The sequence below is a fragment of the Mesoplodon mirus genome, assembly GCF_964341445.2.
Source record: "Mesoplodon mirus genome assembly, chromosome: 12".
NCBI lineage: Eukaryota > Metazoa > Chordata > Mammalia > Artiodactyla > Ziphiidae > Mesoplodon > Mesoplodon mirus.
Window position 1 is genome coordinate 18070202 of NC_138988.1, and position 18129 is coordinate 18088330.

General features: G+C 39.9%; 1 protein-coding gene across 1 annotated transcript in view; it reads left to right on the plus strand.

The window, feature by feature from the left end:
- The window catches only part of SHQ1 (SHQ1, H/ACA ribonucleoprotein assembly factor), an 87200-nt gene that overhangs the window by 29241 nt on the left and 39830 nt on the right, over positions 1–18129 (plus strand). Inside the window, exons 8-9 of the mRNA XM_082639798.1 lie at positions 2369–2422; positions 5013–5136. Coding sequence (XP_082495924.1) covers positions 2369–2422; positions 5013–5136 — 178 coding nt within the window. The remainder of the gene's footprint in view (positions 1–2368; positions 2423–5012; positions 5137–18129) is intronic.

Below are 18129 nucleotides of genomic sequence, written 5' to 3' on the forward strand. Positions count from 1 at the left end.
CGACCTGTCTGTTAACAGACGTAAGATACAGTATTTTATAAAGAAAGGAATGTGAGCATTTATCTGCAGGTGTTCCTCAAATTTTTTTTTTTTTTTTTTTGTGGGACGCGGGCCTCTCACTGTTGTGGCCTCTCGCGTTGCGGAGGCGGAGCACAGGCTCCGGACGCGCAGGCTCAGCGGCCATGGCTCACGGGCCCAGCCGCTCCGTGGCACTTGGGATCTTCCCGGACCGGGGCATGAACCCGCGTCCCCTGCATCCGCAGGCGGACTCTCAACCACTGCGCCACCAGGGAAGCTCTCAATTTAAATAGTGTGTGTACTTCTGAAAAATTGTATGTAAATCAGATTTTTAAAACCTTGGATGGTATCTTTTTGGTATTCGGTAAAATCCTATTGTAAAAGTAAATCCTTCTGTAAAGTATGTTGTTTCTTAAATGATCTTTTTTAAAAAATATAGACTGTACTGTATCTCTTCTTAAACCACACTTGATTTTGTAAATGAAGAGCGAAACATCTTTCTCACCTATGTCACTGATGGCATACATTTAAAACAAGGCTGGAAAACAAAACAAAACAAAACAAAACAAAAAAAACTTTCCAGTTAATGTGTCCCTGCATCTGTTTATAGTAGTCATTGCTCAAGGGATTTTTTTTTTTTTTTTTTTTTTTGCGGTACGCGGGCCTCTCACTATTGTGGCCTCTCCCGTTGCGGAGCACAGGCTCCGGACGCGCAGGCTCAGCGGCCATGGCTCACGGGCCCAGCCGCTCTGTGGCTTGTGGGATCCTCTTGGACCGGGGCATGAACCCGTGACCCCTGCATCGGCAGGCAGACTCTCAACCACTGCGCCACCAGGGAAGCCCCAAGGGATTATTTTTGAGCTGTGCATATGCTTCCCTGTTTTTCATTTATTTATTTTATTAAAAAATTTTTTCAATTGGAGTAAAAGTTGATTTACAGTGTTTCAGGTTTACAACATAGTGATTCAGTGTTTTTATACATTTTATTCCATTTAAAGTTATAAAATATTGGCTGTATTTCCCTGTGCTGTACACTATCTTTTTGTATTTATTTTATACATAGTAGTTTGTACCTGTTAATCTCCTACCCCATCATGCCCCTCCCCCTCCCTCTTTTTAAATTACACAAATAATTCATATCATTGTAAAGAAAAATACACACAGGAAGAAAATAATTAAAATTTCCTGTCATCTCAGCCATCGGAGGTAGCCACAGTTACAAGGTGATGTTTCTCTCCTAGGCTTCTTTCGTTGTGTATGTGTTTTTACATTGGGTTATAATGTGTATACTATTATTTAACCTGCTTTTCTCACTCACCGTCATAGCATGAGCATAGTGTTAGGATAAGGATTTGATATGGGCCAAACTTTTTGCTGCTCGGACTCTGAAAATTTCAAAGGTGACTTTTGAGATTTGCATTTGTCTCCAAAATGAATATTAATGAGTGTAACAAGGGCATACTATAACTGAAAATGGGTTTTGTTTCCGCTCATCTTTTTAGAATACCATAATCAGGGAAAATGTTTTCGTTGACAAAAAAGTGCTTCATATTGCTTGAGAAGATGAGTGAGAGTGTTTAGTTATGCTTGATATAACTTCGCATTTTTTTTTTTTTTTTTTTTTTTTTTTGCGGTATGTGGGCCTCTCACTGTTGTGGCCTCTCCCGTTGCGGAGCACAGGCTCCGGACACGCAGGCTCAACGGCCATGGCTCATGAGCCAAGCCGCTCCGCGGCATGTGGGATCCTCCCAGACCGGGGCACGAACCCGTGTCCCCTGCATCGGCAGGCGGACTCTCAACCACTGCGCCACCAGGGAAGCCCTAACTTCGCATTTTTGATTTGATTCTTGGATTCACATATTTGAAATCATGAAGTCTTGCAACTTCAGGATCTTCTCTAGAATGCACTTATTCTCACAGGCATTCTCTCAAAGACCAAATTCTTGAGCAGCTTTCTAAGTGCCAGAAAGAGCACTTCAACATTATCTTTGAGTCTTTTGGTATTTATAGCATATTTGGGAGGCAGGTAACCTAGTTGAGAAGGACAGAAATTGAGCACGCGTTGCTTTGCTTTAGTTTCAGAGTCCTTGCTTATGTGCTCTTGTGTTCTGGTACTCTTATCAGTGCAACAGCTTTACTTTATAAATTTCCAGGGAAAGTAGACAGAAACTTGCCTTTGATCTCCTTGACATCAGTAAAGCCATTATTTTCCTGCAGTCATAGATGCTTCTTAGGTTTTACATATGTCAATACTATTTATATATTAGTTGAATAAGTGGATATATTTGCTTTAGTTTTGAATGACTTTACCTCTAATGTGACACTATCCTTTTCTTCAAAACAATTAAAGGTTGAATCCGCATGGAATATCAGAAAACTGAGTCCAACACTCTGCTGGTTTGAGGTATGATTGTCAGTTGCAGTTGTTTAGATTTTGTTTGTTCAGAGTTATTTTTTTGTTGTTATTAGCTCATTTGGGGTAATTCAAGCAATTCCTTGACTTTTTAAAAGTGATAGCTTTATTGTACAAAGTTTTTTTCCATCTTTTTAATAAAACTGATTTAATTTTGTTACTTTTACTTTTTTTTTTTTTTTTTTGGTACGCGGGCCTCTCACTGTTGTGGCCTCTCCCGTTGCGGAGCGCAGGCTCCAGACGCGCAGGCTCAGTGGCCATGGCTCACGGGCCCAGCCGCTCTGCGGTATGTGGGATCTTCCCTGACCGGGGCATGAACCCGCGTCCCCTGCATCGGCAGGCGGACTCTCAACCACTGCGCCACCAGGGAAGCCCTGTTACTTTTACTTTAATCATAGTACACTAATAAGGCCAGCTGTAGGGTATCTGGGACGTTTGGAGAAGGAATGGGTATACTGTCCCTTGCAGGAAGATGTTGGGTTGAGTTTGAGGCGCGTATGTAAGTCGGCATATATTGGGGCTCAGAGCTCAAAGATGGGCAGAAAACCTAGGTGATATTACCGTTAAGTGTCACTTACCACCAGGAGCTGTGCTAATAAGGCTTTTATGTATATTACTTCACCTATTCCTTTCTATTGAAGTCTGTGAGATAGAATTATTGGTATTTTACAGATGAGGAAACTTAAATCATATAGCGTAAATAACTTATCCTAGGTCCTACAGTTAGTATGTTTAGATCTGATAACTCTTATAATATAGTAATAATTGCTTTTATATCTATTTTGTAGAAAATAGTTGTGTAAGGCTCACCAAATATAGCAAAGAATGGTATCTTTAAATTTACTAGTTCTGGGACTTCCCTGGTGGTCCAGTGGGTAAGACTCCACGCTCCCAATGCAGGGGGCCCGGGTTCAATCCCTGGTCGGGGAACTAGATCCTGCATGCATGCCACAACTAAGAGTTCACGTGCCGCAACTAAGGAGTCTGCATGCTGCAACTAAGACCTGGTGCAGCCAAAATAAATAAATATTTTTAAAAATAAAATAAATAAATTTACTAGTTTTGAACACACTGTTGTCCATCAAAGCAGAAGCTTTAAAACAGTGTTTATTTAAACAGTTGATCATTGCATCATCTATTAAGGCAACTAGTTTTGTTTCTGTTTTTTTTCCAGTTTGAATCCTAGACAGTGTACATTTTAAGTTGGAAAATCAAAGTTGTTTCATGGCATCACTTTATTCAAATAATAGATAACATGTAAATAGGAACTGAAACACTTTAGCAAAGAGTCTTGCTATTCGTGAATGTCCATGAACCAACAGCTTGACCAGTGTCCTCTGCTGGGAGCTTGATGGAGAGTCAGACTCCCATTCCAGACCCTCTGAGTTAGAATCTTTAGCAAAATCTCCAGGAGTTCATATGCATATTTAAGATGGAGAAGTGCTGTTCTCCAGACTTCCCTTGAGTTCTACATATTTCCATAATCAGCATATAATGGAGAAACTGGTTTTTGTAATAATTGCATTGATTATTCCAATATAGAAAACAAAGGAGTTGGTGACTAGATAATTTCATAGTTTAGTTATAAAAGTCTGCATGAAGAGATTCACCTATTTATGATTTTATTTTGACATTTTTATTGTTTTTGAGATAACTTAGAATTGCCAGACATGTAACTAGCTCTGTGAAACTTCTATAAGTGTTTAGTTTTTTGCCAGAATTTTTTAGAAATTTATCATTCCTTTTTAGGTATAAAGTATCCTCTGTTGGGTACTCAGTATTCATAATCAGATCACTCATTTGTTAAGGATGAATATACATGGAAGTGATGTATACTCCCTTACTTTTAATTTTATATTTTAATTTTTATATGTGGGTTACATTTTTAATACATTTTTAATCAAAACTGAATTAAAAAACAATTTTGTAGAAAATACCTTTGTTTAGTGTTTTTGGTAAGTTTTGCATTGTTAATGGTATCATTACCATTAACCATTACCATTCAGGATAAAGCCTTTTTTCCAGAAATGAGTAGTTTTCTCTTTAAAAAGTGAAAGCAAATTACTGAAGTAAATACCGTGTATTACTCATGCCCAAAGCAAAAAAAACCCCCAAAAAACAAAAAATCAAAAGAGGGGGAAGGGGGAACTGAGAACACACTTCACTACAGAGTTCTATATTTTTCATCTGCATTATCTCGAATGGTCCTAAAAGACAAAAACATGAAACATATATCATTTAGAAATGTCTTTTATGTGCATCTGTATTTTGTTAGTGCCATGTGTTTTACATTCATATTGGTAATTCTTAAAAGACTTTTTAAAACTTTCCTGCTACGTATGTGATTTCTAAGGAGCATTTGTGATACGTTGATAAAGTATGAGAAATTACAAAGACTGAGATAAAAATTTTATTGTAAGGTTTACAGAAAGAGTCTCACTTCACGGCTTTGTATTTGTCTTCCACTTGGCTTCATGTTGATCCAAACTTAGTTTTTAATTGAGAATTGTTTTACATTTCATTGTGTGCTTTTGTTTTGTGTAATATGGAAACGATTACTCATTTAAATGATACTTCACAGACTTGGACTAATGTTCATGAAATCCTGGTGTCTTTTGGAAGAAGAGTGTTGTGCTATCCACTTTACCGCCATTTCAAGCTGGTGATGCAAGCCTACAGAGACACTATAAAGGTGTTGCAACTAGGTAAGATGTTACTATGCTTGCAAATTTGAGAGTGAAAAGTTAAACACTTTTAGTCTGTGAGGATATAATCATGATTTTTGCTTTTTTTTTTTCCCATATAAAAAGAAGTAATGAAAATCATCCCATCCAACCACCTTTCCTCCCCGGTATTATATAAAGTAATAGTCCCTCCATATAGGTGTATAATCACACAGAGAAGTATGGTACTCTTTTCAGAGCGGAGTGGGGAGGGTATATAGAGACAGTTTCCCAAACCATCTTGTGTTATAGTAGATTGTACCGTGCAGTATTTCTGTGTCATTCAGGTACCTGTAATTTTCTAGGCATTATTCTAGGCTTGTGAGTATAATAATAAATAAGTTCCCTGCTCCTATGAAGTTTACGGTTTTGCCAGGGTGACAGATGGTAAGTAAGTAAGCAATTCCAACATTGAGTGAAAAGTTCTCTGCTGGAGGAAGGACAGTGATCATAGGAGGGGGCATGGAACCTGGACTTGGGAGATCAGGAAAGGCTTTGCAAAGAAAGCACAGCTACTCTGAGGACTTTTGACTATTGCTATATCAAACCCGAAAAGACAAATATTTGCTATTTTTAAGGATGTGGCAAATTCTAAGCTCTGAAACAAATTCCAAAGTGCCTATAACAGCATCATTGGATTAAGTATATAGTTTCCAAGGTAATGACTTTGAAGGGGCAACATCCATTTGTATGTCTTAATTCTGGCACATTTATTCAAAAGTCACTTGCTGTACTTTATGGTCATTTCTTATATTTTTCCTCTGGGAGTCTTATCATTTCTTTGTCCTTAGATAAAAATGCTTCTGGGGGTTTAATTTTCAGACTTGAGGATAAGAAGGAGAAAGAAAGGAAGAAGTTCTTTCCTTTATATCTAGGTGACTTCATTGGCTTAATGGGAAGAATCACATCTCTTAGGTTTTATCCCTCCTAGAGGTTTATCTTGGTTTTTCTTTGACTTCTGTGTAACCTATAGTCTTCTTGCTCTGGGGGAAAAAGTCATGTTTGAAGTAGATTCTTTCAAAGTAGATAATAATTGTAAAAGTGAATCATAGTTAGATGGAAGATACTTTTTTATTCATCCTGTTGGTTCAGACTGGCCATATTTTATTTTAAAGGATTGTTGATTATAGGACAGCAGAGCTACTACCTTTGAGGAATCTGTCTTCTTTAACAGTGGAAACAAACTGCTTTTTTTTTTTTTTTTTTTGCATGTTCTTTCTTCTTGCCTTCTGTCCAAGATATTTTTTGAACTGCAAAAATTACCTTGAAAAATTAATCTACTGTAAATGACTGATTGTTGAACTTGAGTTACATCACAATTAATTTCTTGTTTAAGTCATGCTAGATTATCCACGCATTATTCATAGATTTAAACAGTGAGAATGCAGTTGGTGATTATCTTGTTATATCATGGCTTCGAGATGGAAAACTGGCAAAACCCCCACGTGCATGTGCATGCACACACACGCGTGCACACACACCCTCTTACTTGTTACTTTTCATTCTGGGAAATAATCTAGTTCTCTGGATTTTTATTTGAAAAGTAAGCAGTTCTGTGATTCATAACCAAAAATAAACTTGATTGCCTTGACTTACACTGTAGTCAATTACTCACAGTTTTAGTAGGTTGGAATTGAAAATTTAGACTTAACTTTCCATCATTATCTATCTGACAAAAAATAGGCTTATCAGCTATGTTGTAATAGCAACAGAAAACCTGAGGTAGCACGCTGAAAATGAATACCAGCCGTCTATAAATCATGCACAGTATGTTCTGTGGCTGATTTAGGTTGTGGCTCGTTAGTGCTGAAACAGAGAGCTGCATTGTCTAGAGTTCACACCATAAGCTAAGGGGATGACAAGTTCTGGATGAGGTTTGAAACCTTTGTTCATACAGGTGGGTGACACTGGGGTGCCTTTAATGCCATGGAAGAGTCTCAGTTGTTTAGACACCTTGTAATTTACGTGCAGGTAGCTCTGGTTTGGCATTTAATGTTTTCCAAGAATGAATTCGTGCCTACTTGTAATTCAAAAGAGTGATCACACTTTTATTATAAAGGTCAGTATAGTGCTTCCATAGTTGAAAGTAATAACTAAGTCTTGCCCCAGAAGAAATACCAAACTTAAGTGAAACACGCTTCCAGAACCAATGAAGGAAGGCTGGTGTCAGAATCCACAGAAGATTGACTGAGAGCTCAGTTTTTAAACAGCCATGAATTTGCTTTACCTGACTTCACGGAGGCCTTTACAAAGACTCTTTACTGGGCCTTTGGCTATTTTCAATTTTACATTCTCTCTGCTGTACCTTCCCCACCCCGGAAGACTGTACATTCATCTCTCACTGTTACTGTATGTCTCGCTCAAATTCCTGCAAGGCCAGAAAACCTACTTCGTCCCTGTAAGTGTTATTTTAGTGCTTAACATAGGGCCTTGCATGTGGAATTGCTCTCCCTGAATTGACATTCTTGGGGCACATGATCATCCCCATTTTTTCTGTCTGTTCTTGTCTCTTTAGCAATTTTCACTTCCTCCTCCTTGTTCCATTCTTCGGAGAAGAGTGGGAAGAATCCTTCATGGAAGCATCACTTAGGTGCTGTTACTCACTGAAAAATCAATGAACAAAAGGAATCAAAAGAGAACAGCTTTTCTAATATGTCTTAAGAAATTTTATTCTCTTTAGAAGTGACATAGTTTAGTATTTGATTATACATTGTTTATACAACTTACCGTTTGTACTCCTGTCTACGTTTCATTCAGCTTTCTAAAGGGATTCTTTACTCTTCTTTCATACTCTTGTGCCGCTATTGAACATATAATGTAACTGTTAGATTGAAAGGGCTAAACTTCAAGGGGTAAAAGGGGAAAAACTTAATTTTTTCTCCCCGTTCCCCCTTTGAGCTCATTCTGTGGAGTCCTTCTTTGATTGTTTCTGGGTGGAATCTATATCCTATAAATATCACATCACACACATATATCCTATAATATATGATAAATATTCTGTAACTGTTTCTATTGCTTTAGATTATCAGAGGAGTCTGATTTCAGTACTCAAAGTGTTTCCTTTGAACTTGATTAAAAAAATAAATCTTGCCTTCCCCAGCTCGGGCCTGCGTCAGGCTGGGCAGCCAGCAGTGGGGAGGGGCCCGCTGCCCTGCTGCACAGCACTGCTTGCTTCCAGAGCCGCCCTCCACTCGGCCTCGGGCTGTTCCTCCCTGCTGCTGCCTGGGGGCCTGTGATCAGGTTCGGGTCAGACACCAGGCTTTATATCCCCACAGCTTCCGGGCCAGGTAGGTTACATTCTCCAGGGTTCCCCCCCAAAACCCCCTTTCTCTTGGGGGTTTAAGGTGGTAGGAAAGTACCTTCTCCTCTCCTTCCTGAGTGGTGGTAGAAACCCCATAGCACTCCAGCGACCTTATCCGAAGAGACTTTCTGGACCTCTTTACACTTAAATTCCCGGAGGTGAATATTGTTCTAAGGGGTCATAAATCAGTTTTTGGTTAGTGTCTCTCCAAGCTTAGCACAGAGGGTTTTAGCATCTCTTGTTACTATATGGGGACACTCGATATCTCTTTTGTCCTTTGTGAGCCTTATTGGAAGTGAGTCAGAGAGAGTCCTGCCTTAACGTGCTAACACAGTAGGCATTCTAGCTGCAGCGTCCTGTTGACTCCTTTCTGTGTGCCAGCGCTAGGCTCAGTTCCTCATTTCACCCACACTGTCTTCCTGAGAAGTCGGGATTTCTGTGTCCATTTTGCAGATAGAAGACAAGCTCAAGGAACTTCACTGCACTTGCGCAGGGTTACCCAGCTAGGAGTTGGCGGAGCCTGGACTGGACTCCTGGTCTGTCTGACTCAAAGACTGTGCCCTTTGAAATGTTGAAATAGTTATAGTAAAGGAAATTATATGAAGCCAGGATTCACTTCACAATAATCCAGAGTGGGTCGGGGGAAAGTGGGCAGGGTGTGGAGGAAACAAGACTGGCCATGAGTTGGTACTTGCTGAAGCTGGGTGAGATGAGCACTTGGGGGTTCACCGACCTGTGGTCTCTCTTTGTACGTGTTGTGATCTTCCTTTATTTAAGTCTGGACTCTTAACCCCTGTACATCTGTGTTTTAAATTTATTCACCATTTTGTAGAAAACATTATACTTTTTGTTCAGACAGTTGTATAAATTTTTTTGGCTAATGAAAATACACATTTGAAGGTATTATTATTTCTGGTTCTGTTTTGTTTTTAGGGCTAACCAGAAACCTGCCTTTCCATGAACATTTGGGGTCTGATGCCTAGTGGCTGCATGGCAGACTATAACCTAAGAAACAGGCTTCTGGAGATTAGTTATTGTTACCAAGTAAAAGCTGGCATTACTTCATATAATTAATAACCCTTACATATTAGTCTCACTGGGCTCAATAATCAATTTTTCAGAAATGACTGCTTTACTAACCTCTTCTGTACATAGTTGTAATAACACAATCAATGTGAAAGAAAAGAACCACAGCACAGGACTTGGGGGCTGATCTTTTCCTTTAAGGAAAATGATTGTTCAAGAAACTGAGCTATGGCTAGTATGTTGTGTGAGCTCTGAGTCCTCACGCAACCTGGAAGATGAGTTTGTTTTTAGTGTTTGAATTCTATTTAATCAAAAGTCCAAATGCTACTTTTTAATTGAATTGTAAAGATTACTCTAACTTGAAAACTAGAAGATGAAATCACTGGGAGTTTTCAGTGTTGACATTTATCTGTATTTAGTTTTTGTGGCTTCTCTATTATGGACATTTTAAGGAACCATTAGACCTTTTAGTTTTTCCTCCTTAAGTGCATTATGTAAAATGATTTTGAGGGTTATTCAACAAGTGTTGGTTGAGCACTTGCTACGTCAAGGTGCTGAGCTGGGTCTGAAGATGAAGGAGTGAGCAGGAAGGATGCGACTCGCACTCAGAGAACTTAAAATTCTAATGGGGGCCCTGGAATAACACAGCTACCAGGTTTAAAAAAAAATTACATTCGTAATAAGTAGCTCAAAGCAGAAATACAGCGGGCAAAAACATAAAGCCAGGAAAATTGGCTGAGCTTTTAAGTCACGTAAGACATGTAACCTCCTATAGAGGGGAGCTTCTGCCTTATTTGACTTCAGATTATCGGCTCCTCCTCAATTTCCTGTTGCTCTGAAGTACTTGTACATTGGTGATGCATCCATCGATTTATTCATTCCGTAGGTATTTTGTCAGTACCTACTAAAAAGCTATTTATTATGTACAAAGCGCCCTGTACATATGAAGAGCAGCAGAAAACTGAATTAGATTCCTGTACTGTGTTAGGGAGCACCTGCATGAGTAGGGGAGCTAAGACGTCCATCACAAGTGTAAAATGCAGGGTAGGCAGTGGTGAGCACCTTACACGAAATGCCAGCTAAGTAGTTCAAAACAGGGAGAGGTGACATTTCATTGGGGATCAGATGAAGCTTCATTTGGGACATGAGATTTGAATTGGGACTTGAAGGATGGGTAGTATTGGACATAGGAGGGTAGAAGTGTTCTAAATATTGTGAGTGCGAGGCAGGAGGCAGTTCATAGAGGAGCATGATTTCATCAGTGAAACTTAGTTGATAGGCTCTCTGACCCTGAGATTTGCTCTACAGCCTCTAAAACTAGTTGACAGTTCCTTTCCTACCCGAGTCAGCTGGTCTCCAGAATTGATTTCTCTGCTTCCCTAATATGATCACTTAATTCCCTGCTCCCCAGCCAGGAGATAATTCTGTTTTCTTCTTCCTTCTAAATTGTGCTTGAACTTTTCATTTCCTAGTCAATTCCGCATCACAATTAAAATGTCTCAAAGAATGGAACAACCGTAGTGCTTTCAGGAAATTTCAGTAGCGTGGAATTCAGATCAAATATCGAAGTACTTTTGGTACCTGCTTTTGCTGACTGCTTCCTTGCATACCAGCTAACCTATGAAAGGAGGGGCTTCGGAGCCCTGACGCGTGGGGGCTGCAGCTGGAACGTGTGTGGGAAAGAGCAGGACTCTGCTGGGAGGTCCCCGTGTGCCAGGCTTCGGCCTCACTCTCCTGGGTTTCTTCCACCAGGCAAAGCAAATGTCTTTTACTCACACCTCTTCATCAGAGCCTAAATCTGGGTTCCCAGTCTTAAATTGGCACCTTCTTGGTATCTATCTGTATTATTTACCCTCAGAGCATTTGTGGGTTTATACATACACTTTTGTATGGAAGGATGCTGTGTATGCGCATAAACATTAAAGGGAGGAAAATCAAATTCCGATCAACTCCATAGACACGTGTTTCCTCTAGGATACTGTTAATCATTAAATAGTGTTAATCTCTGAAAATTTTTTAGATTGCTTATGTCATAATCGCTGGGTTACATTTGTATAAAACATTCTTTGTTGCCTTAAAATACTCTCTAGGGGGCAGCATTTCCTGTATGGTTTACAAATGCCTTTTAATTGCCACAAATGATTAAGATCTTATGGTTATTCTGCTCCAAAAAAATCACTTGAAGTATCTTACGGGTGTGTGATGGCTCAAAATCCACTGCTGCTCTCTTAAATACTTACATATATGTGTGTGCGTATATATATACGTATATATATACACATATATACGTATATATATACATATATCCAATTTAAATCTACATTGTATTTCCTGTACTATTTATATAAGATTTTTTGTTAATATCTGCAGTTTCTGAGCTGAGCGGTGTAAAAGAACCCCCAGGAGGTTAGTTACACGGTTTGATATTATGGCTTTTAAAAAAACTTCTATGGTTAGTGCCTCTTTTAATAAATCTAAAGTCAGTTTAGAGATTTTTTTTATTGATCTGAATTTTTAAGGAAGTAACTGTATGTTTACTTTCTTTAAGTAAGTGGATAAAGGCAGGAAAATGTATATATTTAAGACAAATTTGGGAGAACAAAGAGAAAATATTTTATTTACCCTAATGAGTGAAAGTCCTGTTGCATGGTGATACTGAGACCTAGATGAAGTAAGTTGAATAATACTTTATATGTTAAATGGAAATCATGGAAGACTCCTATTTTTGCAGGTTAGGGTTTCTTTCAATAGGAATTAATACTGAAAAATAACAAGCAAGCAGATATTTATTCAACAGACACAAATCAAATCCCTTCTCAGTGCAAGGCATTAAAAGAGAATCAGCAAAGAGTTATGAGACTATATATGACTTGACCTTGGCTCTTGAGTTTATTGTGTAACAGGAATGATAAGACAAAAGATAGTATACAAAATATAAGTATTTGTAATATACAAAGGAGAAAAATCCCTTAAGAAAATACCTTAACTACCACCCACAGGCCAAATCCATGCTGTATGACTTGTGAGTTAAAAATGCGTTTTACATCTTCAAATGTTGAAAAAAAATCAAAAGGAAAATAGTATTTCATGACACATTTAAATTATATGAACTTCAGATTTTGGTGCCCATAAATAAAGCTTTATTGGAACACAGTCATCCTCCTTCAGTTGGGTATTGTTTATGGCTGCTTTTGTGATATAATGGCAGAGCTGAGTAGTTGCAACAGATTATGTGGCCCGCAAAGGCAAAATATTTATTCTCTGGCTCTTCAGAGAAAACATGTGCCTCCCCTTGCTATAGGTATACATGAAGTTGACCCTCGAACAATGTGGGTTTGATTGTGGGCAGGTCCACTCCTAGGTGGATTTTTTTCCGTAGGAAATACTGTAGTGCTACACTGTGCTTGGTTGGTTGAATCTGTGGATGAGGTGGAACTGCAGATACAGAGGCTGCCTGTAAGTTACATGCGGATTAATCCCTTCGTTGTTCAAGGGTCAGCTGTGTACGGGATTGGAAGGGAGCCCTCTCCAAGTGAGCCAAAGTCTTTGGCTGCCTTCCATTCCAGATAGTAGCCAGTATTGAAGGGGATCCTGTCAGCTGTTTCTGTCCTCCCCACAGGATGAGACAGACCTGAGCTAGTTCGTTCCTGTTAGAGTAGGGCCTTCAACGTTAGGAGAAACAGAGATGTCTACTTGGCCAAGCAGGCGAATGAATGAGGGTGGCAGAGTTGAAGAAACATAGGAGCAATGAGGCCTGTGTGAACTGGAGACATACATGCTCCATCGGTAGCCTGTTGTTGCCATGTGGATATGTAGAGTTGCCACCTTTAGGGACTTAAAAAGAAGTAGAAAGTCATGATCTTTAATATAAAATTGCTCAAAAGTTTGAATGTGAACAATGATGTGAAGATTTAATGGGATACTATAAGAGCCATGGCATGTCTGGGCACCCAGGTCAGCCTGTGTGGGCCATCAGTTTATGATTTCGACTCTAAAGCAAGCTAAGTGCCAGCCTGATTTCTCATACCCTCTTGGTCCTGCCCGTTTCCAGCTGCAGTGAGGCCTTGTACCGGGTCTCTGCTCCTTCCATCACAGCTTGAGACCCAGTCTCACCCTGGTGTGGGTTCCAAGATGAGGTGGGGAAGGAGGTAGAGGTCCTGCAGAACAGAACAAAACCCAGATCCCTTACTTCTCTTTCTACTTGCTTTTGTATTGCTACCCTCCTCAGCTTAGCCTGGTCCGGGTGGAGGGGATGAGTCCCAGGATTCCAGTACCATGCCTCCCTCGGACTCCAAAGGGTGCTTTTGATACGGAGGAGGGGAGGGGCTAGACAGGGCAGAAGCAAACAGCCTGATGCGTGAGGTGCGCGGCCCTTATTACTTCAAGAGTGTGTGGGATTTAGAAAAGAAGTGGAGGAAGGTATTTCCTGAGAAAGCAGAAAGTAAAGAAAATCAGGGAGAGGAAAAGAAAAGAGTTACACGTTAAGAAATGACAAATATTCTGCTTTGTCTGGAGGCCTGGGCTGTGAGGGGAGCTGAAGGAAGAGGCGGGAGTGGTGTGTTGGGGAGCACGGTGGAGAGCCTGCAGTGCTTCCTAAGGAGACTGGCTCTGATTTTATTTTATTTTTTTTATAATTTTTAAAGGTTACGCTCCATTTACAGTTATTACAAAATATTGGCCATATTCCCCATGTTGTACAATATATCCTTGTAGCTTATTTGATACCTAATAGTTTGTACTTCTTGCTCCCCTGCCCCTGTCTTGCCCCTCCCCCTTCCCTCTCCCCACTGGTAACCACTCGTTTGTTCTCTCTCTCTGTGAGTGTGTGTCTTTTGTTTGTTGTATTGTTTAGATGTCACATATAAGTGATACCATACAGGATTTGTCTTCCTCTGAGGAGGCTAGGTCTTATTCAGTGAGGCACCACTGCAGAGTCTGGCGTTGGGGTCCGTGACAGGCCCATGGAGTCAGATTGATCTGGCAGGAACACCAAGGGTAGAGTCATTGCAGGGGGTGAGATTCGAGGTGTGGAGAATAGAGGAGACCGCCATTCTCACCTGAAGCCGAGTAGTTTGGGGACAGGTACTGGGTCTGGACTGGGGTGCCAGCAGTGGTGTGGAGGAGGAAGGAGTATGTGGGCACGTGCTTTGCAGGTAGAAGGGTAGGAGCTAGTCAAGGGAGTCCCGGGGCCCTTGATCCCTTGTGACCTGATGTCCTCCTTCCCTTGTCATCTGTAAAGTGCTTACATGTCCTTGTCTCACTCAATTCCCACAGCAGTTCTGAAGAATTTCCCCTCTCCATCTGCAGACGTGGAAACAGATTCAGATTAAGTACCAAACAGCTAAGAAATGACACCAAGGGCAAGCAGATTCTGGGCTGTACAACTGTTCCACAGTGCAAGAGTTATCATTGTTATTTTTACTTTGTAAAGAAATTAGCTAAGAACTGCACAAGATTATTTATGTGTAGCTTTTTAATGGTCTTTCCTTAGCCTTTTAGAATTTTGGGACTAGAATTCTAAGACCTTAATTTCATAATCAAAGTTTTCATGTAACTTTTTAATATAAATTAAACTTACATGTAGATAGAGATATGTAATCATCTTTACTAGATTCTATTTCCTGTACACTGATTAAAATGTAAAGAAGCGTGCGTAACTCAGTTCTCCAGTATGTAAACCATTCAGCCATCACAGACATTCTCAACTGTGATACAGTGAGGGTGTCAAAAGGCTTTGGTTTTTTTCCTTTTACCTTGACCTGGTCAGTATTTCCCATCACCAAAAGGGACTCGTAAGTCTGGTCGGACTGGGTTTGTTTTTCCCCTTTATGAGCCATTTAAGGAATCCAGTTGTCTTTCTTCCTATATGTTTCTTCTCTCTGACTGCATGTACAGTCTTAGTTTTCCCAGTTGGAAACTAAGCTAATTCCAAAAAAAAAGTCAGAACTTTTCATATTAAGTAATAGCTCCTGGGAAAATGAAGTATAATAGTCTTAATTAAAGCAGCAATGCAAAGAATTTATTTTAAATTGAGCTACCAGGCATGGAGATACATGCTGTATTCATAAGGTGGAATAGTTGAAATAAAATTTTATCCACAGAATTAAGAAGTTTTAGGTGCTTATGGATTTTTTTTTAAATTCAGGTCTACATTGCAACTGTTCCAAGAGCTTTTTTCCATGCATGTTCAACTTCTTAACCTTTCTACTTTTATACTTACTGTATAGATGGGATTTTTTTTTTAATGTTCTACCTTGAACTTGGATGCCTCACTCTGAACTGTCTGAAGAAAAATTAGTCATGCTGCCATTATGTAATTTTGATGACATCCGGCCATGTATTTCTAAACTGACACAACCGCTGCTTTGACAGGTGACTTAAGGAGGAGGATAGAGTGAACGTCCAAGCTGTCCTTTCAAACCAGCAAATCTGGCAGGGATTGTTAGAGCAGAAAAGGCAAAAAGCAGCCTTGGGTTAAATTCATTATTTGAACTTCTGATGGTGTGGTGATAGAAGAAAGTTGGCACAGCTACATCCTTTTCTTGTCAGGGAATAGAAATAAAAAGGGGAGGCAAACCCATTGTATAGTGCACATCTGTCATGACGTCATGGCTTAAGTGTACAGATCCCAAAGGTGTTACAACTAGTACGTGTTAACTGAGCAATTTGACCAGGTGCTTTTAAACTTAGGTTCTGTGTGCGCCAGGCTACATTAACAGCCAGCCTTTACTGAACAGGATCCTACAGTTTGCCAGACATTGTTCTAGACCCGGGAAGACAGATGAGAAGCCGTGTTCTTTGCTGTCAAGGAGGTTGCCACACAATGCGGTAAACAGTGACGCTATATATTACGCAGTGGCTGGGAGGCAGATGTACCTATTTTCATCCTGACTGTTGCTTCCCAGCTGTGATCTTGGCCAACTCTTTCATTACATTGAGTCTCAGTTTCCTCATGTATGAAATGAGCAAGAGGTCACCAACCTTAGTAGGGTTAAATGATGCAGTGTATGGAGAGTACTTGGTGCAGCAGAAGTGGGTAGCTATTAACTACCGTAAGGGACAGTGTGGCAGGCGTTATGAAACAACTCAAACCGGCTTGGGTTGGGGTAGGGGTTGGGCGAGTGGGAAGCCAGTTCCTAAGGAAGTATATGCTCATTTTGAGACTTGATGGTAAGTTAGGTTTGGGTTGAGGGCTGTGCATTCCAGGCAGAGGGAACACTTACAGAGTGTATGTTTGCTTTGTGTTGATTTTGTTTGTGGCTATACAGACAGTATATGTAATTTTAATAACAAAAAAGAATCTAAAAATTTATTTAGGGCTGTGAATTTGTGCTCAAAATAGCAACTATCATGGCTCCCAGTATTTGTTTCTTATTACAGCCCCCAAATGTAAGAGCTTAAATGGCATCTGAGGAAGTTGAGGCTAAAAATACTGAACAGACTGAGAAGCTTTCATAAAGTTAAATTTAACGCATGTTTGTGTTAATTGTTAGGGACTGGACTTTACGCTACTTCCTAACAGGGCCCGATGTTGAAGCAAATTACCACACTTCGATTCTTTTAACTTGGATTAATTTGACACAGTTCTTCTGTCACCTCTTTTTATGGTCAGATGATCTCTGAAAATTAATGTTAAGAATAATTCATGAATTATCCCTCCTGATAATGTGGTCTCATCAGAAATCCCGGAATTCTAGCCGGATATCTACTAAGTTATGCATTTTAGGATGATAGCCCTGTTGGCTTTCATTGTGAGATGATTTTACAAATGAAGACCACCTCTTTTTCCTTTACTCTTTTTGGCTTCTTGTCTTGTATGGCTCAAACTTTGAAGGACAGAAATAGATACCCTGAAAACCACAGCCCTATCATTGCTATAATGTACCAAGAGTTGAAAAGAAATTCAGCTCTTGCTCTATAGAGTTAGCAGTTTATATATATATTTTTTCCATGCTGGCTTTTAGCCAGTGAAAACATTCACTATCCTTTTAATCTCCTAGAGATGGGAGCCATTTCTTAAGAGCCTTCAACCATGAGCTGGTCTGTCAGTGAGCGATTATGGCCAAACCTCGTCGGCTAATAGGAAGATTTCAAATAGCCAGTGGATTCTAATGTAGAACAGCTCAATCTTGTCTCTGGTTTAAGATATATTAAACCTGAGATGCCGCATCTGTCCAGACAGGAAAGCACATTGTTCTTAGTTTACGTTCCCTTTAAAGAAAAGCTGGAGAACGCGTAGCCAGAGACTGTGTTAAATACTGTTTACTGCCTACCTGCTTGTTACTATCATCCTTTTTTTTTTTTTTAATGTTGTTATGTTTCTCTGTTGTCATTGGACAGTCATTTTCCCTGAGGTAAAACATTCATGGCACTTGTCATTTATATGCCAAGTTACTAGTTTTAAACTGCCTTCACTGGTTTTAGACTCTCTTGGAGAGATCTTGGTGTCAGAAGTCTTTGCTCCATGGATAGGGTTGGCTTCTATGAGGACGAGATTGAGCACAGAGAATCCCTAACTCTTTGGAGAGGCCTGTTATTGCATCTCTGTGGTGAAAATAGTTACCATGGTTACTGTGCAAGGTACCTGCTTTTTCCTGCTCTGGACCAGGCAGTGAGCTGGCAAAAAACGGTCACTTCCCTGCAGTGTC